A 19339-nucleotide genomic window follows, 5' to 3' on the forward strand; every position below is an offset into this window, starting at 1 on the left:
GTGTGTGTGTGTGTGTGTGTGTGTTACTCTCCTTCCTCACTGAGTAGCTAATTAAAATAGTTTCTCAGCCTTTGTCAAAGCTGTCTGGAACTAATTAGATAAGATTCTTTCTGCAAGCATATCCACCTTCAAACACACTGCTTTTAAAGGCTGAATTTGCTAGTTTGACCCACATCACTGGTGACTGTTTGTGTTCCCAGACCTTGTTTAGGTGGGCCGGAGAAAGTTCTGCAAAGAGCCGGGGGCCTGACGTCTGAAAGGAGAAGACACAAAGCTGGTTTGTTCAGCTCTGGTTAAGACTTGGGGGGGAGGTGGAAGAGGTTTGGGGAGGGGTGCTGAAAAGGGGGAGCAAAAGGCATGAAGGGAAAATAGGAGAGGAGAGAAGGAGAAGAAGAGGACAGGGAGCGAGGAGGGATGGAAAAGGGGAGGGGAGAAGGAGAGGAGGGTGGATGGGGCACCGTTTCCATTGCTTACCACAGGAAATCTGTGCAGGGTTTAAATACAAGCCAGAGCCTCTTTTGTAAGCAGCTTGTGTGAAAGTGTGTGAAGAGCGTAGCAGCATGGTCAGCCGGTGAGTAACATATTCTCTTTAGTTTCTCAGATAAATGGCAGTGAGGAGAAACGCTTGAAAGCTTGAAAATGACTTTTCGAGGTTGGGTTTTGCTGGTTTTCCCCAACGACATAAGAGAAAGCAGCTTGCAGACGTGCTTTGTTCTGCTCTGCGAGAAATGATCTGATGATGAGTCATCGGAGCAGATTTCAAACAGTTTACCTCGAGAATTTCAACCTGAAAATTCACAGTAAGTCGTTGGTGCTGCAGTAAAATACTCAATGGATCTTAAAAAAGCTCAGAAAAGCTGATGTTTGTACTCTGAAGGAATCTTGGCCGAGTAACTGAGGAAGAATTTCAGCCCTGCTTCTACCACACAAATGAAGCCAAGCAAGGAACAGAAAAACAAAACTGTGAGAAAGAATGTTGATTTCAAAAGGAATAGAAAATTGTAAGAAAACACTAAAATAATAATACATGACAAAACAAGACCACTCAGAACCCCCAGAGGAGGCCCACTATATTTCTGTGAAGTTTGAAGACAACTGAGGAAGTATAATGCAGTGTGACCTTGACTTTGACCTGATTTTCACAAAAAGTAAATCATCTCGAGCTGTTATTGGTATCTACCGTCTGAGAAAATGTGAAAATGATATCTTGACAGCTATGGATGCTAGACTGCAAACAGACATACAAACAAACAAATGGAACCAATTACACACTCCCTCCCTTTGAGGGGAGGACAATGGGTAAAATATCCAACAAAAGACAAACGAACTGGCTGTTAACAAGACAAGCAAGGAACAAGCAGTTGACAAAACTTGTAGACACATTTCATTATTTCTGAACTCCTTTAAGAAATAAGTCCAATATAGAAAAACTTTTTCTATTTTGTTTGCAGTGTGGAGCATCCTGCTGCCAGCTACAAGAAGATCTTTGAGTCAGTGGAGGAGCTGAATGAGCCCATACCAGCAGTTATCACCGGTAGGAAAGAGCGACTGGCAAAAAACAAGTAGCAATGCATGGCTGTGTCGATGGCAGTGTGGCTTTATTCACTGACAATTATGATTCCAAGATAATGAATCACCTGACATTTCCTCCAGTACCAGTATTACGTGAGATTTCTGATTTAGTGGCAATGAATAATCTGCACTTTAATATGCTTTAGATATTGCTAGAGACTCATGGTCCTCTAAAGATTTATCATTGCAGCTTGACACAGTAGCAAGTATGAACAAATCAAGGATTACATGTGGGAAAATTTCTTTATTTTGCTGAGGAACATTTAGTTGTGACAGACCTCCTGTCTCCATAAACTTGCATCAATGAGTAGTACTTATGAGTGACAATGTGCCACACTCTTCTGTTTTATGTTCACCTTTTCAGTATGAAGGTGGCAGGTAATGATAGGTATACAAGGGGGAGCCCATTTTTCTAAACTTAAAAGTGTAAAGGTTTGCTTTTATGACAGCACAACAACTTTCAGGTCATGTTATTGCATATGTTTACAATGATGGACTGTAGAAAAGGGGGAGGGGAAGGATCCAGGCCATGCACAGTATAAAAACTGGACATACAGCTACTGTCACGATGTCATCTGTTGATTTCTAAAGTGCTGTTTTGAAACTTGATTGAACCTGATTGGTTTTTTCATTGTCACCATCTTGGACTAAAAAAAATACATTTTTTTAAGCAGGTGCGGCAAACGGGGGCAGGTGTGATTGCTCTCTCCCTAACAACTTGTCAATCACAAGTCATCAACAAATTGACATGCCATTCTGAAACATAGTATAACCAAGATTTACAAAATACACTTCATTGTTCATTCATATATGTTCATTCATACCTGAAATAAGTGGCTGAGCCCATAAACTCAGGAAAGGGTTAACACAGGAAAATGCAGGAAGACTTTTCCCATAGACAGCTATCCCCATCTGGTGGCCTTCAGATAACATGCAGGGCTAAGGCATTTTACACTGGCTGTGTTTTCCTCACATGAAATTTACATTTACGGTTTTCTAACCCCTCTTACTCTTGAAAACTTCCACAGATGGTTGCATTGATCTAACAACAAAATTTCATCACAAGTGTGCGGTTTCTCTTATTTTTTTATCATCTGAAATGTCAAATGGAAACATCTGCTAGCAGCATTTCTCCTATTGCATCCACAAGTGCACTGCCTATTTCAAAGTCATAGTGAAACAATAAACACAAGTTAGCAGATTATATTAACATAATCATCTAATATACACTAAAATAAATATGTATGGCATAGTAGCTTAACATCTGAAAATACACAGGCCAGCTTTATCACTACACTAGTGTGCTTTTTCAAATTACGTATAGTTCTTTTTTATACCTATAGTTAGTTCCCTATTTAATGTTTACTCAAATAAAACTCCTTTGGTGACCATTAGGTTACTCACAGGTAACCTACATTGAACATGACACGCGAAAGACACAAGCATCGCTATCACAGAAGGATAATAAAATGAACATAATACTTAAGAAAATCAATAGAGTTAGGATGTATAATAACATTATTATGTAACATATACAAATAAATATGTATATATGTAGCATGTATATGTATATACATATACATGTATATGTACTGTTACTGTTTAATTGTAATGTTTTTTGATTGAACTAAATGTTGTACATTGGTTAACATAAAGGCCACTGTGAAAGTAAATCCTTTGATGCAGAGAAAACAGAGAGAAGACATTAGTCCAGGGGTGGGCAATCTCAGTCCACGAGGGCCGGTGTCCACGAGGGCCGGTGTCCACGAGGGCCGGTGTCCACGAGGGCCGGTGTCCCTGCAGGCTTTAGATCTCACCTTGGGTCAATTAGTTCGTTACCAGGCCTCTGGAGAACTTCAGGACATGTTGAGGAGCTAATTTAGCCATTTAAATCAGCTGTGTTGGTTCGAGGACACATCTAAAACCTGCAGGGACACCGGCCCTCGTGGACTGAGATTGCCCACCCCTGCATTAGTCTGACTTAGTCTGAGATATACTCAGCTTCAGGCCTGACCTGTTTACCCATCTATGCAAAATGCATCACATTTTTGGTGTTACTGCCAGAATCAGTCTTGTGGATAAAAATACTGTAGTGTTATAAGTGACACTGGGGTGTTAGAAATGGGTAAAGTCTGATACTAACCACTTGCTGTGCATAGTGTGAAAACAGGTGTGGACAGAATCCTTCAGTCTGAGTTTTTAGACAGCAGAATGTGGCATCATGTGGTCAGGATGTGCACGGCTTCATTTGATGGTTTATTACTGCAGGTGTTATCCCGTCATGGCTGGGGGGAAGTCTTCTCAGGATGGGTCCAGGTCTCTTCGAGGTGGGAGATGAACATTTCCAGCACCTGTTTGATGGACAGGCTCTCATCCACAAGTTTGACCTGAAGAATGGTCAGGTGACTTACTACCGGAAGTAAGAAAACATACTAATCTACAACAGCAGAGCACATTATTTTTATATTTCATATTTCAAGTTGCAGTATTCTGAGGAAATACCTTTTAAAAACGTACATGTTTCTAGCTGTACTGACATCAGGGCGTTAATCCACCAAAAAGCAAAAAAAGAAGAAGGAGAAAATTTGGTTCTCATATTCCCAGCAGCTCCAAGCTCCAGTTGTGGGTTTTTATGACATCTGATTTTGGTTTGCAGTTCTTTGCAGCTGAGGAAAAGTTGGATGTTGCAAAGAAACAGGCAATGAATCAAGAAGGCTTTTTGTGTTTCAAAGATTTCAGTCATGTGCCACAATGAAAATGTTTAAAGTAATATGAGTGGGATTCAAAAATGGCTGACATAGTTGATGTTTGTGCTCAGGTTTATTAGGACAGATGCCTACGTTCGGGCCATGACAGAGAACAGAGTTGTCATCACCGAGTTTGGCACGGCAGCCTACCCAGACCCCTGCAAAAACATCTTCTCGAGGTAATCCCAAACCCATGCCCTAAGACGATTTGATTCTCATGTGATTTTCCGTTTAATCAATTGTCAATGTATGGTTATTTCTTTATTATTTTTTTATTGATGTATTGCAAAAAAACAAGATGAGAAGAGAAAACCTTTTATTTGGCGTGAAGCTGAGACTGTGCTGAACAGTTAGACTGGAAGGATCCAACATTCCTGTGGTTAGGAAGTACATGATGTTGAAAGCGTTAAACCCCTGGAGAAACCTGTTGTTGTTTTTTTTAACTCATGCATAGCTGTAGTTACTGATCCCACATATCCCCTTTCAGTGTTTTTAAATGAACCATGCTCATTCCCAGTGCTATATTTCTAGTCTTGAACTTCATTATAGTAGTTTTCATGAGTCATAGTTATGAATAACTATCAATATTCTAATAAATATCCATGTTTATATTATAATGAGCCTTGGTGCATCCTCTCAGTTCATACACTGTAAACAATCTATTAGCTCCCGCCTTGTAACTCAACCTTCATCTGATTGGTTGCCCCTTACACACAGGTAGTTTTACCAATAGGCGGGTTGGGGTTCCTGAGATGACCATATTAAGGTATCCTTCCCCTTTGATGCTAAAAATCCCAGGAGTAAATAATAAATTTTTTATTTAAAAGTGCCTTTCAGAACACTCAAGGACAATGTACAGAGCAAAGTAGTAAAAGTAGGCATAAAAGCAGGGAATATACACAATAATGAGAAACATAATAGAAGGAACAGATTAAAAGTTAGCAGAGTGGAAAGGTTATGTGGAATAAGCTATTTTGAACAGGTGACTTTTGAGTCTAGACTTAAAAAGAGAAAATGAGGTGATATTTCTCATATCAGGAGGTAGGGAATTCCAAAGTCGAGGAGCAGAGCAGCTGAAGGCCCTGCCCCCCATAGTGACAAAATGAGGGGAAGGAACTGAGAGAGAAAGAGAAGAAGAGGATCTGAGGCACCGAGATGGGACGATGATCTGAATCAAACCAGAGAGATATGGAGGGGAGAGAAGATGAATAGCCTTGAAGGTATACAGAAGTATTTTAAAATCGATGTGATGTTTGACCGGAAGCCAATGAAGCTGCTTCAGGACAGGGGTGATGTGGTGAATAGAGAGAATCCTAGTAATAATACGGGCAGCAGAGTTCTGGACACGTTGAAGCTTATTGATGGATTTTTGAATAAAACCAAAAAGAAGTGAATTACAGTAATCGATCTGAGAAGTAACAAGGCTATGAAGAAGAAGAAAAGTAAAACAGTGTCAAGCTTGAGCTTTTGGTCCACATACATTGACCTCATTATTTGAAACTTGGCCCATGTTTATTGTGACCCACCATCTTTGTAACAGTATATATGTTGTGCCTGTGTTTTTGTATTATTATTTTATACATTATATGGGTTTAGGGAAACGGTTGGTTTAATATAAAGTTTTCCTTGTGCTTGTAATTTCAGGTTCTTTACTTACTTCAGAGGCATTGAAGTGACTGATAACTGTTTAGTGAACATCTACCCGATTGGTGAAGACTTCTACGCAGTCACTGAGACCAACTACATTACCAAGGTTGACCCTGATTCACTGGAGACATTAAAAAAGGTGGGAGCTGATTGGTTTAAATTTACAGTAAGCTAGAGCCATTATCATTTTCTGTTAGCTTTATTAAAGCTATGCCCTCCCCTCCCATGTCAGAAGGAAGAGTTCTAGTTTTCAACATTGCTACATTTTCAGTTACTTTATTATTCTTTCCCTGCAGCATCTATGACTGTTTCTGATTGTGATTTTACATATTTAGCTTTCAACTTGAATGTCTTCCAATTTACAATAGGTGGATCTTTGTAAGTACCTCTCAGTGAATGGGGTGACCGCCCACCCCCACACTGAACGAGATGGCACGGTCTACAACATTGGTAACTGCTTTGGCAAGAACATGAGTCTGGCTTATAACATTGTTAAGATCCCACCTGTTCCGAAAGGTGAGTTTATTATACATAACACTCTCAATGACTATCAATGGATATGTTTTAATTGATTATTATTTTATTATTATTATTATGTTTATTGATGTTTATTGACCTTTAAATTACATAGTAAATTTTTATCTTTTTGAAAGGAGTATCATGCCTGAATTTTCGGGATAAGCTTGTAAGCACTGACTGTTTGTTACTGCGATGATAGACTGTCAAAAAAAAAATAATATGATAGATAAAAAGGGAGAGAAGAGGATAGAAGAAAACCTCGGATAAGAAAAAAAGAAGAAAAGAAAATGAGCCAAAGATTGAAAAAAAAGGTTTTAAAAAAAAGTTAAAGCAGAACGCAGAGAATTAAAATAAAATTTTCAGGAACAATGTATATGTTTGTATCTCTGTGATTCCAGATAAATCAGACCCCATAGAGAAGTCCCAAGTGTTGGTCCAGCTGCCAAGCAGTGAGAGGCTTAAACCCTCCTATGTACACAGGTGCAGAGTTATCTCATACATATACACAAAGCCTGTTTTTTGTTTTTGTTCCTTTCTCTTTGTATTTGACATTTTACCATTAAGATGAACTGTGCCTTGCCTCTGAGTGTCTTTCACTGTTTTGCTTATCTGTCTCCAGCTTCGGTATGACAGACAACTATTTTGTATTTGTGGAGCAGCCGGTGAAGATCAACCTGCTCAAGTTCTTGTCAGCTTGGAGCTTCAGAGGAGCCACATACATGGACTGCTTTGAGTCCAACGCCAGCATGGGGGTAGGCAGGGCACAGCATTAAAGAAGGCCTGTGGAATCCTGGAATCCAGTCTGTTTGTCAATGCTGGAGTTACAAACACCTGCAATATCTGAATATAAGTTATATTAGATCTTTTGGACTCTTTCGCATTAATTTCACTAAAAGCCACACAGCTGTGCTATTTACTAAAGTCACCTGCTTGCTCCAATTTTCTAAGCCTTCTCCTGGGAAAAAATTAATTGATTGGTCATGTGTGTCTGCTTGGTATCATCTGGTCAGTGAGTATGTGTGTTTGTGTGATGCAGACATGGTTCCACTTGGCCAGTAAAGAGCCAGCGGGTTATCTGAGTAGTCACAAGTTCAGAACATCTGCATTCAACCTCTTTCACCATATTAACGCCTATGAGGACGAAGGATTCATCGTTGTCGATCTCTGCACGTGGAAAGGGTAAGTGTAAAGCTGTGTGTCTGTGCAAGTGTCTTACATGCGTATGTGATATCTCTATCTCTCTCACTCTCTCTGTGTTTCTTTACAGTCATGAATTTGTGTATAACTACCTGTACCTGGCTAATCTGAAAGAGGAGTGGGAGGAGGTGAAGAAAGCAGCTGCACGAGCTCCACAGCCTGAGGTCAGACGATATGTCCTTCCACTGGATATTCACAGGGTGAGTCTACACACAGAGATAGTGCAAGTTATTAATGTCATCAGTAATATGTTCAATCATTACTAGTGATTATTTAGCACTGTAACAGGATCCATCATACTGATTAGGCAGGCCACATTTTTTAAAATGCAGAAGAAAATTCATTATAACAACACAGTTAGATAGTATAGTGGTAAGAATACAAACCTTTAGAGCGGGAGTTGCAAGCCCGATTCCGATTTCATTTTTTCCTGCAAAAACCTGACTTGTTGCTCGCAGATTCCATGTAAGTACAGGACACTTGCACCTTTGTTGTAGTTCTTACAGCGTAATTGTTTCATTGTTTCCTCCAAACCCTGACTTGTTGCCTGCAAATTGCACATAATTACAGGGTACTTACACCTTATACACAGGTCGTATTACCAGTTTTTAAATCTGGTATGTCGTAGGATTGATCAGAAACATTGTAAATGACAAATAGTGATTAATGGAATCATGGAATCATCTCTTCATATCATTTTTAATTGGTCAGCTCACAGCCTCTAAAGCAAAGTTTTGCTACTACAGTATAAGTGGAAACGGTGTTGTCACTGTTATTTATATACGTGTTTATCTGAGAATAGGTCAAGTTAAATTACATCTAATTATATTAGATACAATAAAGCGCTATACAAATACAGGCCATTTACCATTTACAATATTATATTATTATTATATTAGATTTTATCATAGTATAATTGGGAATAACAATCATTAGCCTATCTATGTAACCTAAAATGTATTTAAAAACTTAAAAAACTTATTTAAATACCTTTTGTTTCACCTGCTGAACCCTTCATCGAAACTGTGGGCATTCATGAATCAGAAAATAATGAAATAATAGGATGTTTTGAAAGGCTATTCTAAAACTTGCTTTTGGGCAAATTTTATCGTTGTATTTTAAACATTTTGTTTGAGATATTTACCTTTAAAAGTGCTGTATAAATAGAATTGTATTTTAACTTTTGTATTTATTTTATTAGATCCTTACTGTAATGGTTCCCATAGAGCTGGACTAACAAGTAGACTAACTGACCAATTAGTTAGCTTGTTTGTCATACCAGGAAGTAACAAAATAACACAAATAAAAATCTAGTTGTAATATGACATACAAAATAATTTTCATTTGTGACAACAAAATGTTCTGGCATTCCATATTTATTTAACCCTAAAAAAAACAGCGTGAAACCAAAACATTTACTGTAACCTAGGGATGATATGTCTTTATCTTTAAGCTCCATGGTATTCTGCACACTACTTTGTGTGTGTTTTCAGGAGGATCAGGGGAAGAATCTGGTATCTCTTTCATACACTACAGCGACCGCCGTTCTTGACAGCGACGGTACTATCTGGCTCGAACCTGAAGTGCTGTTTTCTGGACCAAGACAGGGTATCTCATATGTATTATAGTTTACATGTTCTCTGTATATTCCAATATGTTTATCCTGAAGGGTACATAATACATTGATTGTTATAACATAATGAATATGTGCTCATATTAATTTATTTTCTCTGTGTCACTCTCTCAGCTTTCGAGTTTCCACAGATCAACTATTCAAAGTGTTGTGGGAAGAAGTACTCCTTCGCCTATGGCCTGGGACTCAACCACTTCATTCCTGACAGGGTAAGAAGGGTTTTCATTGGACACATCAGGAGACGAGGACAGTTGCAGGGCCCATGACGTTAGCTAACTCCACAAGACATTAAAAGAAACTTGTTGCTGTTTTAGATCGTCAAGCTGAATGTGCAGACCAAAGAGATCTGGGTGTGGCAGGAGGAGGACAGTTACCCATCAGAGCCACTGTTTGTGCCATCACCCGGAGCTACACAGGAAGATGATGGTAGGACACATTCTCACATCTTAGCCCACAGAATTACACACTAACACTGGTCTTCAGTGTGTTTGTGGGTTTCAGATCATATTGAATCAAGCATGAAATTAATTTATTAAATTATTGTCTTCTTTATTAGATGCTTAACATTTTTGTTGTTACTACATTAAGTAAAAAAATAAAAACAAATAAGGACAATCTAGAATATGCTCAATGGGTAAAGTGACTGCCTCCATTTTTATATACAGTCTATGATCCAAAGGCGCATTATTTTCTATGTCCAGTAAGTGAAACTCCTGTAAATGCTTTGATTTTTCATGGAAAATGTGATGAGTGAGGATACATTTTAAGTTACACTGCAGTCATTCACCATTGGCAATTAAAGTGTTTGATATATTAGTTAACTTTGTGTAATGTATGTTTCAAACCAAAGTTTTTAGAAACGCTACATAAATCTCTGCCTAGCACAGATGACACAACCTAAATATGGGATGCAAGCTTATACTTTCTTTTATTCATCCAGCATCAAAGATTCATAATTCATAATCTATGCACACCCAAACTCTAACTGTAGACACATTACGCTCATTTGAAACAACCTTTTTGCGTTTTTCCTTAAGAATGTTTGCTGTAGAACACGCAAGCAGTTGCCTCCCATGTCTGGGTTTTGCAGGTGTGTTGCTGAGCGTTGTGGTAAAGCCAGGTGCGCAGAGACCAGGTTCCCTGCTGGTGCTGGATGCCAGAAACCTGACAGAGCTCGCCAGGGCAGAGGTCAACACTATCATCCCCATCACCCTGCATGGGATGTACAAGCCGTGAAGCTCCGTTTCGTCCAAACAGGTGCTTCATGAAATACAGTAGTCTGGCTCTTTTCTCCCACCATAGACGAGTTTCCATATGGAAATGAACCCCCATCATTGCTTTGCAATGCTGCTAAAAAAAATAATCCTCAGCAGTCTCTGTCATATGTTACCTGGCCACACAATGCATGTTAGTTCTATTTTTCGTGTAGCTGGTGGGGTGGAGAAGCCCAGCGAAACTAATAGCATTACATCAACCACATTTACTGCATAATCAGTTTATGTTTATGTAACTGTTGTTATACAGCTACAAATGTACACAGACAGTAGTTTTGCTTGGTTCAAGTATTTGAAACAATTTTGGTCAAATACAGACAATTTCTTTCCAATAATCATTTCACACAGGAAGTTACCTGCTAATGTGCATTTGTTTTGACAACACATGTTGTAAAAATAAATCTGTACATACATTCATCACAAAATTGGGGCAACGTTGGAACATGTGATTTTACTATATTTCTTTCTATGAACTCCTCCTAAAACATCAGGAGTTCAGCAACCAAGACTGGCTGTGTCCAACCTTAGGCCCATATACACTGAGGCTCATGCTCCTGAAGGATCTTAATTTATTGTATGAACTGTTGCCTAGCAACCACCTGCCAGAAGACTACAATGGCCCATTTAGTGTCCAAAAATTGCATGACATGGCGTCATTGTGTTACCTAGCAACCACCTACCAATCGAGTAAAATTATATGATGAGCAGGATATGGGTCTGGCCATATACTAAAACCCCCCCACAAATGTGTCAATCCAAACCTGAGATAAACATTATATTAGAAAAAAAGTGATATATTGGAGCATTCATGTCCTTTGGATTAAGCACCATTGCTTGTTGCGTATTGACTCTTCATTGAATTCAATCTGAATCTTCAGATTTCAACATCTTTTTAGAAAATCAACAGCAAATTGAACAGTGAGAATGTTATAATACCAGATGAATAGTTTTGGATTAACTGCACTTTTTACATTATGTTCCTAAACTTCTTTCTGTGTACACACTGTGCTTGTTACAACTTTGGCGCCAAATACAGTTAATATGAGGTATATGAAACTTCCACAGTGCTTTGTGAAAGCTAGCTGTTTATCATTGACCTTCACGTATAGGCAGCACTGTTTATAAGCCAATTATATTGTTGAATTTAGAAGAAAAAATGTACATGTAAATAAAAAAGTGCTATGTTTCTACGATTGGAAATAAGGCTGGCTGCAGGTCCACAGTTTGCACAACCAGTATGTCAAATGTTGGGTTATTAAACTAAAGCAGATCTCTGTTTATTCAGCAGCGTACCACCCTGGCATCAGCACTCCCACTGACCAACGACATGTACGCGTCTTCTCTTCTCATATTACATGTAGTTTTTAGTTGATATAAGATGAGCTTTTTAAATTTTATGTGAATGTGTAATTTCCCTTTTTGGTTAATAAAAAAAATTGTGTTCTGTGTTCTTGCTTAAAACATTACGAACAAAAAACTACACAAAATGTTAAAATTCATGATATTTAAACTAAAAAAAAATAAAAAAAAATAAAAAAATTCTAAACTGGGTTGTTTTGGGACCAAACTGACAGAAATACAGTGCATGTTTCTAGTCAACTGTTTTTTTAGCAAGACATAAAAAAAGATGATGAAAACTACAAAAACCGGATGACATTTCCTTGAGATGCTTCCTGAACTAAATTAAAACCAAAACACAGGCTGCACTGATCTGACATTTCCAGTTCTGATCCAATGCAGATACCTGGCTTAACTACTAAAGTGATACTCATGTTAAATTAATAAGAATTAATCCTCACTGTGAGGAAGAAACTGGAAATCATTCTTTTACATGTAAGGCTACAGGTAAAAGAAGCCAATGCACTGCTGTTCATGCTTTGTGTTGTAAAGAACAAACAAATGAATTGAATGAATCGCTTGTAGATCAACTCGCTGTCAGGCTTTCTGAGTCAGGAACGACCCACCACTAGGCTGCTGTGTGTGTAAACATCCAGAGAAATGTTTTGTTCTGCAACTTGAAAGTGCTGACAATCAAAACCTGATGAGGAACTGTGCAGGATTTTTTAATCCCTCTCTCCAGAGTGGTTTGACCTAGCGCCTACATTTACAGTACACAGGATTGATTACATATTTGTCGTGGAGACCTCAACAAATTTACAGAGAAGCTTCTTCCATTACAAGTGAAAAAGGGATTGATGTGAGTCCAAAAGGAGCAGTTAAATCTGATGTTTGACGGAGACAGAAGCCTCTACATACGCAGAGGTATCGATTGCAGAGTCTCTGTAGACAGCTGATACCGCTGCTGTTTGATGATGTCCAAGACGTCTCTAAGAACCTGAAACCAAAAAGCAATAAAGACAACAAAAAAAGAAGCATTCTTGAATGTGCTCTTGAATGTTCCCAAAGAGACTGATAATCGCTTTAAAAATGGGTCATTTTTACCTTCCGGGTGTTCTGAGGCAGAATGACTCCATCATCCCACATCCTGCTGGAGGAGAAGAAAGCTGAACTCTCCTCCACCAACCTCCTGTTTAGTTCCTCTTCCTGCTTCTTCTGCTCTTCTTCTTGCTCACCATTAAGGGGAAGCAGAGAGCCAATGTGACCCGGAGGGGCAATAGAAACTTTGGCGTTGGGCCACAGAAACAAGAAATTAGGATCAAACGCTCGGCCACACTGGTGAGGAACGAGGAAGGATTTATTACTGTAAGCCACATTCTACAAGATTACAATGAATCAGTATAATTAGAATTATCATCATGTGCAATTTCTGGGTTGTTTTTTTGTTGCATATCTTCTCTGCAGCAGAGACTTTAGGCTGTCTTGTTTCTTTAAGCAGTCTTAAGGAACAGTTGAAGGACATTCAGATCTTTTTGGATGTTGGCTGCCTTTTATTCTGTTCACTGTCAATATGATCCTGCACGGCTTCGGTCATGCTGCGGTCAGAGCTCCTGGCAGGTCAGTACATGACTGAGTGTTTCATTGTTTGCTTTTCTATCCAGACATGCTTTTACTGTAATGGCAGCATGTTTGGGATCATTGTCAAGCTTAAAAACGAATGCATGATGAAACATAACGATAATACTTTTCTTCATTATTTCATTAGTTTTCAAGATCCCCAACATCACTTGCGGATATGTATTCTCAAGCTATGACATTTGTTTATCTTCTAGTTTTTTGTTGTTTTTTTTCCAGGCATGTCACACCATGCTTAGATATTCCAAGTTTTTGTTTAAAAGCTCTTTAGGAATCACCTTCTTCCTGTAAAAATACTATTTAATGCCTGTGAAACTGTGTCACTTTTGTTTTTTTTGCAGAGGCAACCAGAAACCCAGTGGCACATTTAAAATGGACTCTTTGCCAAGTTGTCTGGGGACACAACACTGGTTCATCCCTTAATTTAGGTGCCTTTTATATCATGTTTGATGGATCGGTCAGTGTTACATGGTTTAACAAACAGAAAAATGATCTGAAAATGGTCATGAACAAAGACTAGACTGAAAAATAAATTGATTCGCTCACCATAGCGTAGCTGTCTGCACCATGGCAACCACCAATCACCACAGTGATCTTTGGGACGGAGGCGGATGCTACTGCTGACATCATTGAACCCTGAGCTTTTAGATGGTTACTGTTCATCTCTGCCTGGGAGAGACACACATGAATAAATGGTACTCGGGATGTTTTTATACAGCATTTTTTAGACTTACTGGTGACTCAAATTGATTCTAAACTCTTCCAAACTTAAGCCCCTGTGCATTTGTTTTTAGTGAGAATGAAGTGAGAGTGAATACCTGTTTTGTGGACAGTGTCAGTGCTGCAGTGGGTGCCGTGTTCTGGAGGAAGAGGAGTGGGACGCCTCTCTGGTTGCACAACTGGACAAAATGGCTTCCTTTCAGTGCGGCCTCATATGACAGCTGTCCATCATTTGCTAAAATTCCAACTAGGTGACTAACGCAGTGAACACAAAGAAAGAATTACCTGAAGTTTAGGTGAAGTATTACTTATGGTATTCATTATCAGCCACATGTAACAGGTGTAACATCATATTTTAAAGTGAAACCAAAATCATATCAGCCAAGCTACTTGATGAGAGCTCTGGTTTCAGGCTACTGTAAAGGCTTTTAAAAGAAAATGTTTCTACTGTTGTTTCAGTTTGATGTCAGTGTGAGCCAATTTCCCTAATCTGGCCCTCTCAAGCGCACAGCTCTAGTTATAACATATACAACAGATAAATCCACCTACTATTTAAAATTTCTGCACACGAGGGGGCAGCCAATCAGAGGAAAGCTGGTTTAAAGGGAATAGAAAGGATCTACAAGTGCTTGTTTCAGGCAGTGGGTGAATTGAGAAGCTCCATCACGGCCCGTATGGGATAAATAAGGATTATTTTAGATAATCATGCAGAGCTACTCTAGTCAAGTCCAAGAATAAAAAGCAGGACTGCAGTAAATGTAAATAGTGTCCTCAGTATTATAAAAAAAAATTAGGAACACAATGTCAACAGTTTTTGTCAGTTTTATGGAAGATTCATGTGCTACAAGACCTCAGTGAGTGTATTGGTTGCGTTTGTATCTTTTACCCATGTATCTTTGCAAAGCCAGTGACGAGTGAGGTTCCATAGCGAGCTTTAAATTCCAGAAAGCGGCTCCCATCTACCAGTCGACTGACTACCTGGGCAGAACAACAGAAACAACCGACTACAGGTCACTGAGCCGCAATTCAGCATAAGAGCCACAAACTCATCAGACTAGAGCACTTTGTGCATTTGTGTCCGTCACATTGTACCATCTTAACATCCAGGCTGTAGTTGTAACTCTTAGGGGCGAGCCCTAAAAGCTCTTCCAGACTGTGCAGTGGCTCCTCTGCATTCCTCTTCTTTGTCTCCTCCTCTTCCTCAGGCAGCAGGAAGTTGAGGGTTGATATAATGTTTCTAGTGTAATCAAAAGCCTCCTTCTCCTCCCAGGCAAAGTGATCCACGCAGCCACTCACTCTGGAACAAGATGGTAACTTGATACATGATTATATGAACCAATTCTTCTGTTACTATTCAGGACTGCTTAGATTTACACACATACTCAGCATGGAGCCTGGCCCCTCCCAGGTCCTCTGGCGTCACTTCCTCTCCAGTAGCAGCTTTCACTAGCGGCGGTCCGCCCAGGAATATGGTTCCTATTCTGTGCACCATTACAGCTTCCTCCGCCATAGTGGGGATGTAAGCTCCACCCGCCGTGCATGACCCGCACACAACAGCCACCTTTAGGATGATCAATTTTCATATCAGAACTGCAATTTGAAATAGTGAAAAAACCAAAAGCAAAAACAAAGAAAAACAATGAGAACTTAACAATGGTAATTTGTTCTCTCTTCATTTTTAGACTGAAAAATTCTCTGCCTTTGGAGATTAATTATGACAAAATTTTAAATGCAATCAGGGTCTCCAGATATGGTGGCCGTGGAGGGGCACAACAGTTCACAAATCATGAGAATGTTTTAGAAAACAAGTGCGTGCATATGAAACATTTCTGAGGCAAAGTGTAGCTTATAAACAGGAATGATCATCTATGTAAAGACCAAAGCCTTCAAACTCATCCTTACCTGGGGGATCTTCATGGCAGACATGATGGCTTCATTGTAAAACGTTCTTCCTCCGTGATTCTTATCAGGAAAGATCTCTGACTGGACATTTATACACAGACGAGGAATAAGAAGCGGAAACAGCAGTCAGTATAAATTTCACTAGCATTCACTTGCTCTAAAGGTAGAACCCTTACGCGTATTACATCGGAGATGTGCTTATGTGTGCGTGTGCTAACCTGCAGTGGCAGGAACGCTCCTCCGGAGTCGACCAGGTAGACGCAAGGCAGGCGATTTTTGATTGCTATTTCCTGCGCTCGGAGATTCTTCTTTACCGTGATAGGATACGATGTGCCTCCTTTCACCGTAGCGTCACTGGCAACAAACACACACCACAGGCCATTGATCCTGCCGATGCCTGAATGATGTTTGTACAGACACACAAAAAAATGCATAAAGTGTCAGACTCGGATCCCACAAGATGTGGAGTAAACAGAAGACGATCTGAAATAAAGAAATGAAATGAAGGTATTTAGTTGCGGTCACACTAATCTGTAGTCGTTTCTGACCAGTCATAGTGCCGGCTGAAGGTATGTCCCCGTACGGAAGACCCAAGCCAGCAAATGGTGACAGCTCCAGAAAGTCCTCGTCATCCAATAGGAGGCGAAGCCTGTCTCTGACCAGCAACTTCCTGTTTCTCTGAGTGTGTCTGGCTATGGCCCTTTCCCCTCCCCCTTCCATCACCTTCTCACTAAACTCTGTGTACCTAATAAACGGAGATAACCAGGGATAATGAATGACAACATTTTGACAACAAGTGCAGATCTGGCAACACACTATCACACACAAACAAGCAGGGACCTTATTTTGAGATTAAAAAATAAATAAACAAAAATCCACTTAATAAATCTAAAATAGTTGATTAGAAACACCAAATTGCAACAAAGCACATACTAATACACTAGGATATGTGAGAGCAAATGTGTGAGCAAAACCTACTTCTTACACCAGGCGTTGCTATTTCTGAGGTTTGCTTCATAAATGTGTTTGTGGATGGGCAGAAGGGGCAGGTCCAGCACAGGGAAGGCACTCGGCAGGGCTCTCCTCTTCCCTGCAACAGAGCTCATACGGCAGACTGAACGCTGCCAGTGCCGCTCAACAAACCTGCAAGACAAGATTCAGGAGAAAAAAAAAAGACTTATTTGCAACATGACAACAAAAGAAGAGAGGACTGCAAATCAAGATTATGAAAATCTGGAGAGTAAATTATTGTCCAACAGTACATTGAAGAGTTCGAATTACTGTTTAAATTCCAGTATTTTGTATGCAGTAGTGGCCAACTCCAGGCCTCAAGAGCCGGTGTCCTGCAGGTTTTAGATATCACCCTGGGTCAAAACACCTGAATCAAACGATTAGTTCATTACCAGGCCCCTGGAGAACTTCAAGAAATATTTAGGAGGTAATTTAGCCATTTAAATCAGCTGTGATGGATCAAGGACACATCTAAAACCTGCAGGACACTGGCGCTCGAGGCCTGGAGTTGGCCACCCCTGCAGTAGTGTTTTGGGGTTTTTTTGCTCCTGGAGGGGGCAAAGCTTTAATGGTACATAGACTAGGTTCTCCCTCATTTGGTTACATCAGCTGATTCTAGTTCTTGCTTTGTCAAGAAGTATTTTGTCAATTGTTGTCAGTTAAAAAACAAAAAAATTCATCAGGAAAAAAAAAAGGGAAGAATGTTTAAATTTCTATTTCTAAGTTTCTAGGCATATGAAGGAGGACTTTTCCATTAATTAGCTTCTATAGTGGTTCTATGAAATAATGTCTTTATTTACACCGGGGTCTCCAACTGAAATCAACTGTGGGCCACTGCTGGCACTGTCATCTCATTGGAGGGCCAAAAAACCAACCAAAAAAAACCAAGAAAACACCAAGAAATATTTCCAAAAATGTATTGTTTTGTTTGTTTTTAAAAATTTCAAATATTGTATAACAAGACAAAACTGCAAACATGAATGCCAGTATTTTCTTCTGGCTCTTAACTAACTGAAGCCTTTCATTGAACTACCAAATAAACAAGTTGGTACTCTCTTTCTAGACACCTGGCAGCACTTCTGCTATAATTTTGTTCGTATTTAACAAAATAAAAATGCAGACATAAGTGTACACATTAGTTTTTGACTGCTAGTGAAAATTGTTTTCTTTACAAATAAGTCTCACTGAACTAACACAGCCAATCTCTCAACATGTTTGTGCTTCCTGCTCATATTAAATAATTTTTTGCTTTTTAAAGAACTTATTTGAACATTTCACTCAACAACAAACAAATCCTCCCTAACAAAACAAAAAGTAACTTCAGAACCAAACTGCATATTTCTTCACGTCAATATCATTGACTGTAGAAATGGTCAATATACGGACCGCAAGTTTGAGCCCCCTGATTTACACTGAAACCTGACGTCAGCCAGGTTTTCTATTGGATACTTTGCCAGGAATGATGATTGGCTGCTTTGGAACTTTTGCCCCTCCAATGCAAAAAAGAAATAAAAGAAGTCTGTAATATTAACGAGCTTGAACAAGTTTGATAAACAGCAAAGTGCTGCTGAAGCGTTAACCTCTGTGTGCCAACAGTTGTGTTTTTGTTTTGTTTATTTTTACCAGAAATTAACATATCATATAACGCAGTGTAACGCACCAACAGAGCTCAGTAGCTGTAAAGTGTGCCAAAGGTCAGTCTGCAGATAAATGACAGTTGGGGGACATATAAACACCTCTTACCTTGCAGTGTAGCGGTGCATATCTGTCATACAAATAAATTCCAGATTATTTAACTGTTCGTAAGTGCATTGCCAATCAGAACCAAACAGAAAGTCAATCCCCCCTCCAGATGCTTCTTCTTCTTCTTCGTCTTCTTCCTCGCGGTATACTGTAGAGTGACGCATTTCCGCCACCAACTGCTACGGAGTTGGTAGTGCTGCGAACTACTTCCACTCCAATATAATTTGGAGGCAAATAAAGTTTACCTTCTACTCTCTTCCGTTCATTTCAAAGCTTTAGTTTCTTATTATTTTGCAAGTGTAAAAAATTCAATGTGGTATTATTAAAAAATCACCCAGCAGCACCCATAATCACTACTTTTACTATAAGTGTAATTTGTGCCTTTATGCTATTGAAGTAGG

The 19339-nt window shown here is 39.3% G+C and overlaps 2 protein-coding genes across 3 annotated transcripts; one reads left to right on the forward strand and one right to left on the reverse strand.

Annotated features, from left to right (window-relative positions):
- Positions 1-452: 452 nt before the first annotated feature.
- LOC116315493 (retinal Mueller cells isomerohydrolase-like) lies at positions 453-12505 on the forward strand. 2 transcript variants are annotated; one of them, XM_039601416.1, is made up of 15 exons: positions 453-571; positions 1452-1534; positions 3841-3991; positions 4391-4498; positions 5964-6105; positions 6335-6482; positions 6884-6965; positions 7105-7237; positions 7522-7664; positions 7753-7882; positions 9176-9290; positions 9430-9524; positions 9630-9741; positions 10406-10572; positions 11875-12505. In XM_039601416.1, exons 1-14 carry the CDS (start codon positions 561-563, stop codon positions 10549-10551), a joined length of 1599 nt encoding a protein of 532 aa, XP_039457350.1. In that variant the 5' UTR covers positions 453-560; the 3' UTR covers positions 10552-10572; positions 11875-12505. The 2 variants fall into 2 exon arrangements, with proteins under 2 accessions (XP_039457350.1, XP_031589680.1); XM_031733820.2 differs by having other exon boundaries at positions 10406-12505.
- A 131-nt stretch (positions 12506-12636) lies between these two features.
- si:ch211-198n5.11 (methylcrotonoyl-coenzyme A carboxylase 2) lies at positions 12637-19117 on the reverse strand. Its single transcript, XM_031733763.2, has 12 exons — positions 18939-19117; positions 17163-17327; positions 16733-16929; positions 16403-16581; positions 16185-16265; positions 15665-15843; positions 15375-15579; positions 15169-15260; positions 14381-14537; positions 14109-14231; positions 13032-13262; positions 12637-12924 (listed from the first exon to the last, which is right to left on the reverse strand). The coding sequence occupies exons 1-12, from the start codon at positions 19100-19102 to the stop codon at positions 12838-12840; spliced, it is 1860 nt and encodes a 619-aa protein (XP_031589623.2). The 5' UTR covers positions 19103-19117; the 3' UTR covers positions 12637-12837.
- Positions 19118-19339: the final 222 nt, after the last annotated feature.

This window comes from Oreochromis aureus, linkage group 17, assembly GCF_013358895.1.
Source record: "Oreochromis aureus strain Israel breed Guangdong linkage group 17, ZZ_aureus, whole genome shotgun sequence".
Classification (NCBI taxonomy): domain Eukaryota; kingdom Metazoa; phylum Chordata; class Actinopteri; order Cichliformes; family Cichlidae; genus Oreochromis; species Oreochromis aureus.

Bases quoted from the DNA above. Each gene is read 5' to 3' on its own strand.
- si:ch211-198n5.11 (XM_031733763.2), bottom strand. From the start codon at position 19,102: ATGCGTCACTCTACAGTATACCGCGAGGAAGAAGACGAAGAAGAAGAA. The intron at 17,328-18,938 runs GTAAGAGGTGTT...CTTGTCTTGCAG, and splicing joins ATGCACCGCTACACTGCAAG to GTTTGTTGAGCGGCACTGGC. The intron at 14,232-14,380 runs GTATTCACTCTC...TGTCTCTCCCAG, and splicing joins TGACACTGTCCACAAAACAG to GCAGAGATGAACAGTAACCA.
- LOC116315493 (XM_031733820.2), top strand. The intron at 1,535-3,840 runs GTAGGAAAGAGC...TTATTACTGCAG, and splicing joins CATACCAGCAGTTATCACCG to GTGTTATCCCGTCATGGCTG. The intron at 4,499-5,963 runs GTAATCCCAAAC...TTGTAATTTCAG, and splicing joins TGCAAAAACATCTTCTCGAG to GTTCTTTACTTACTTCAGAG.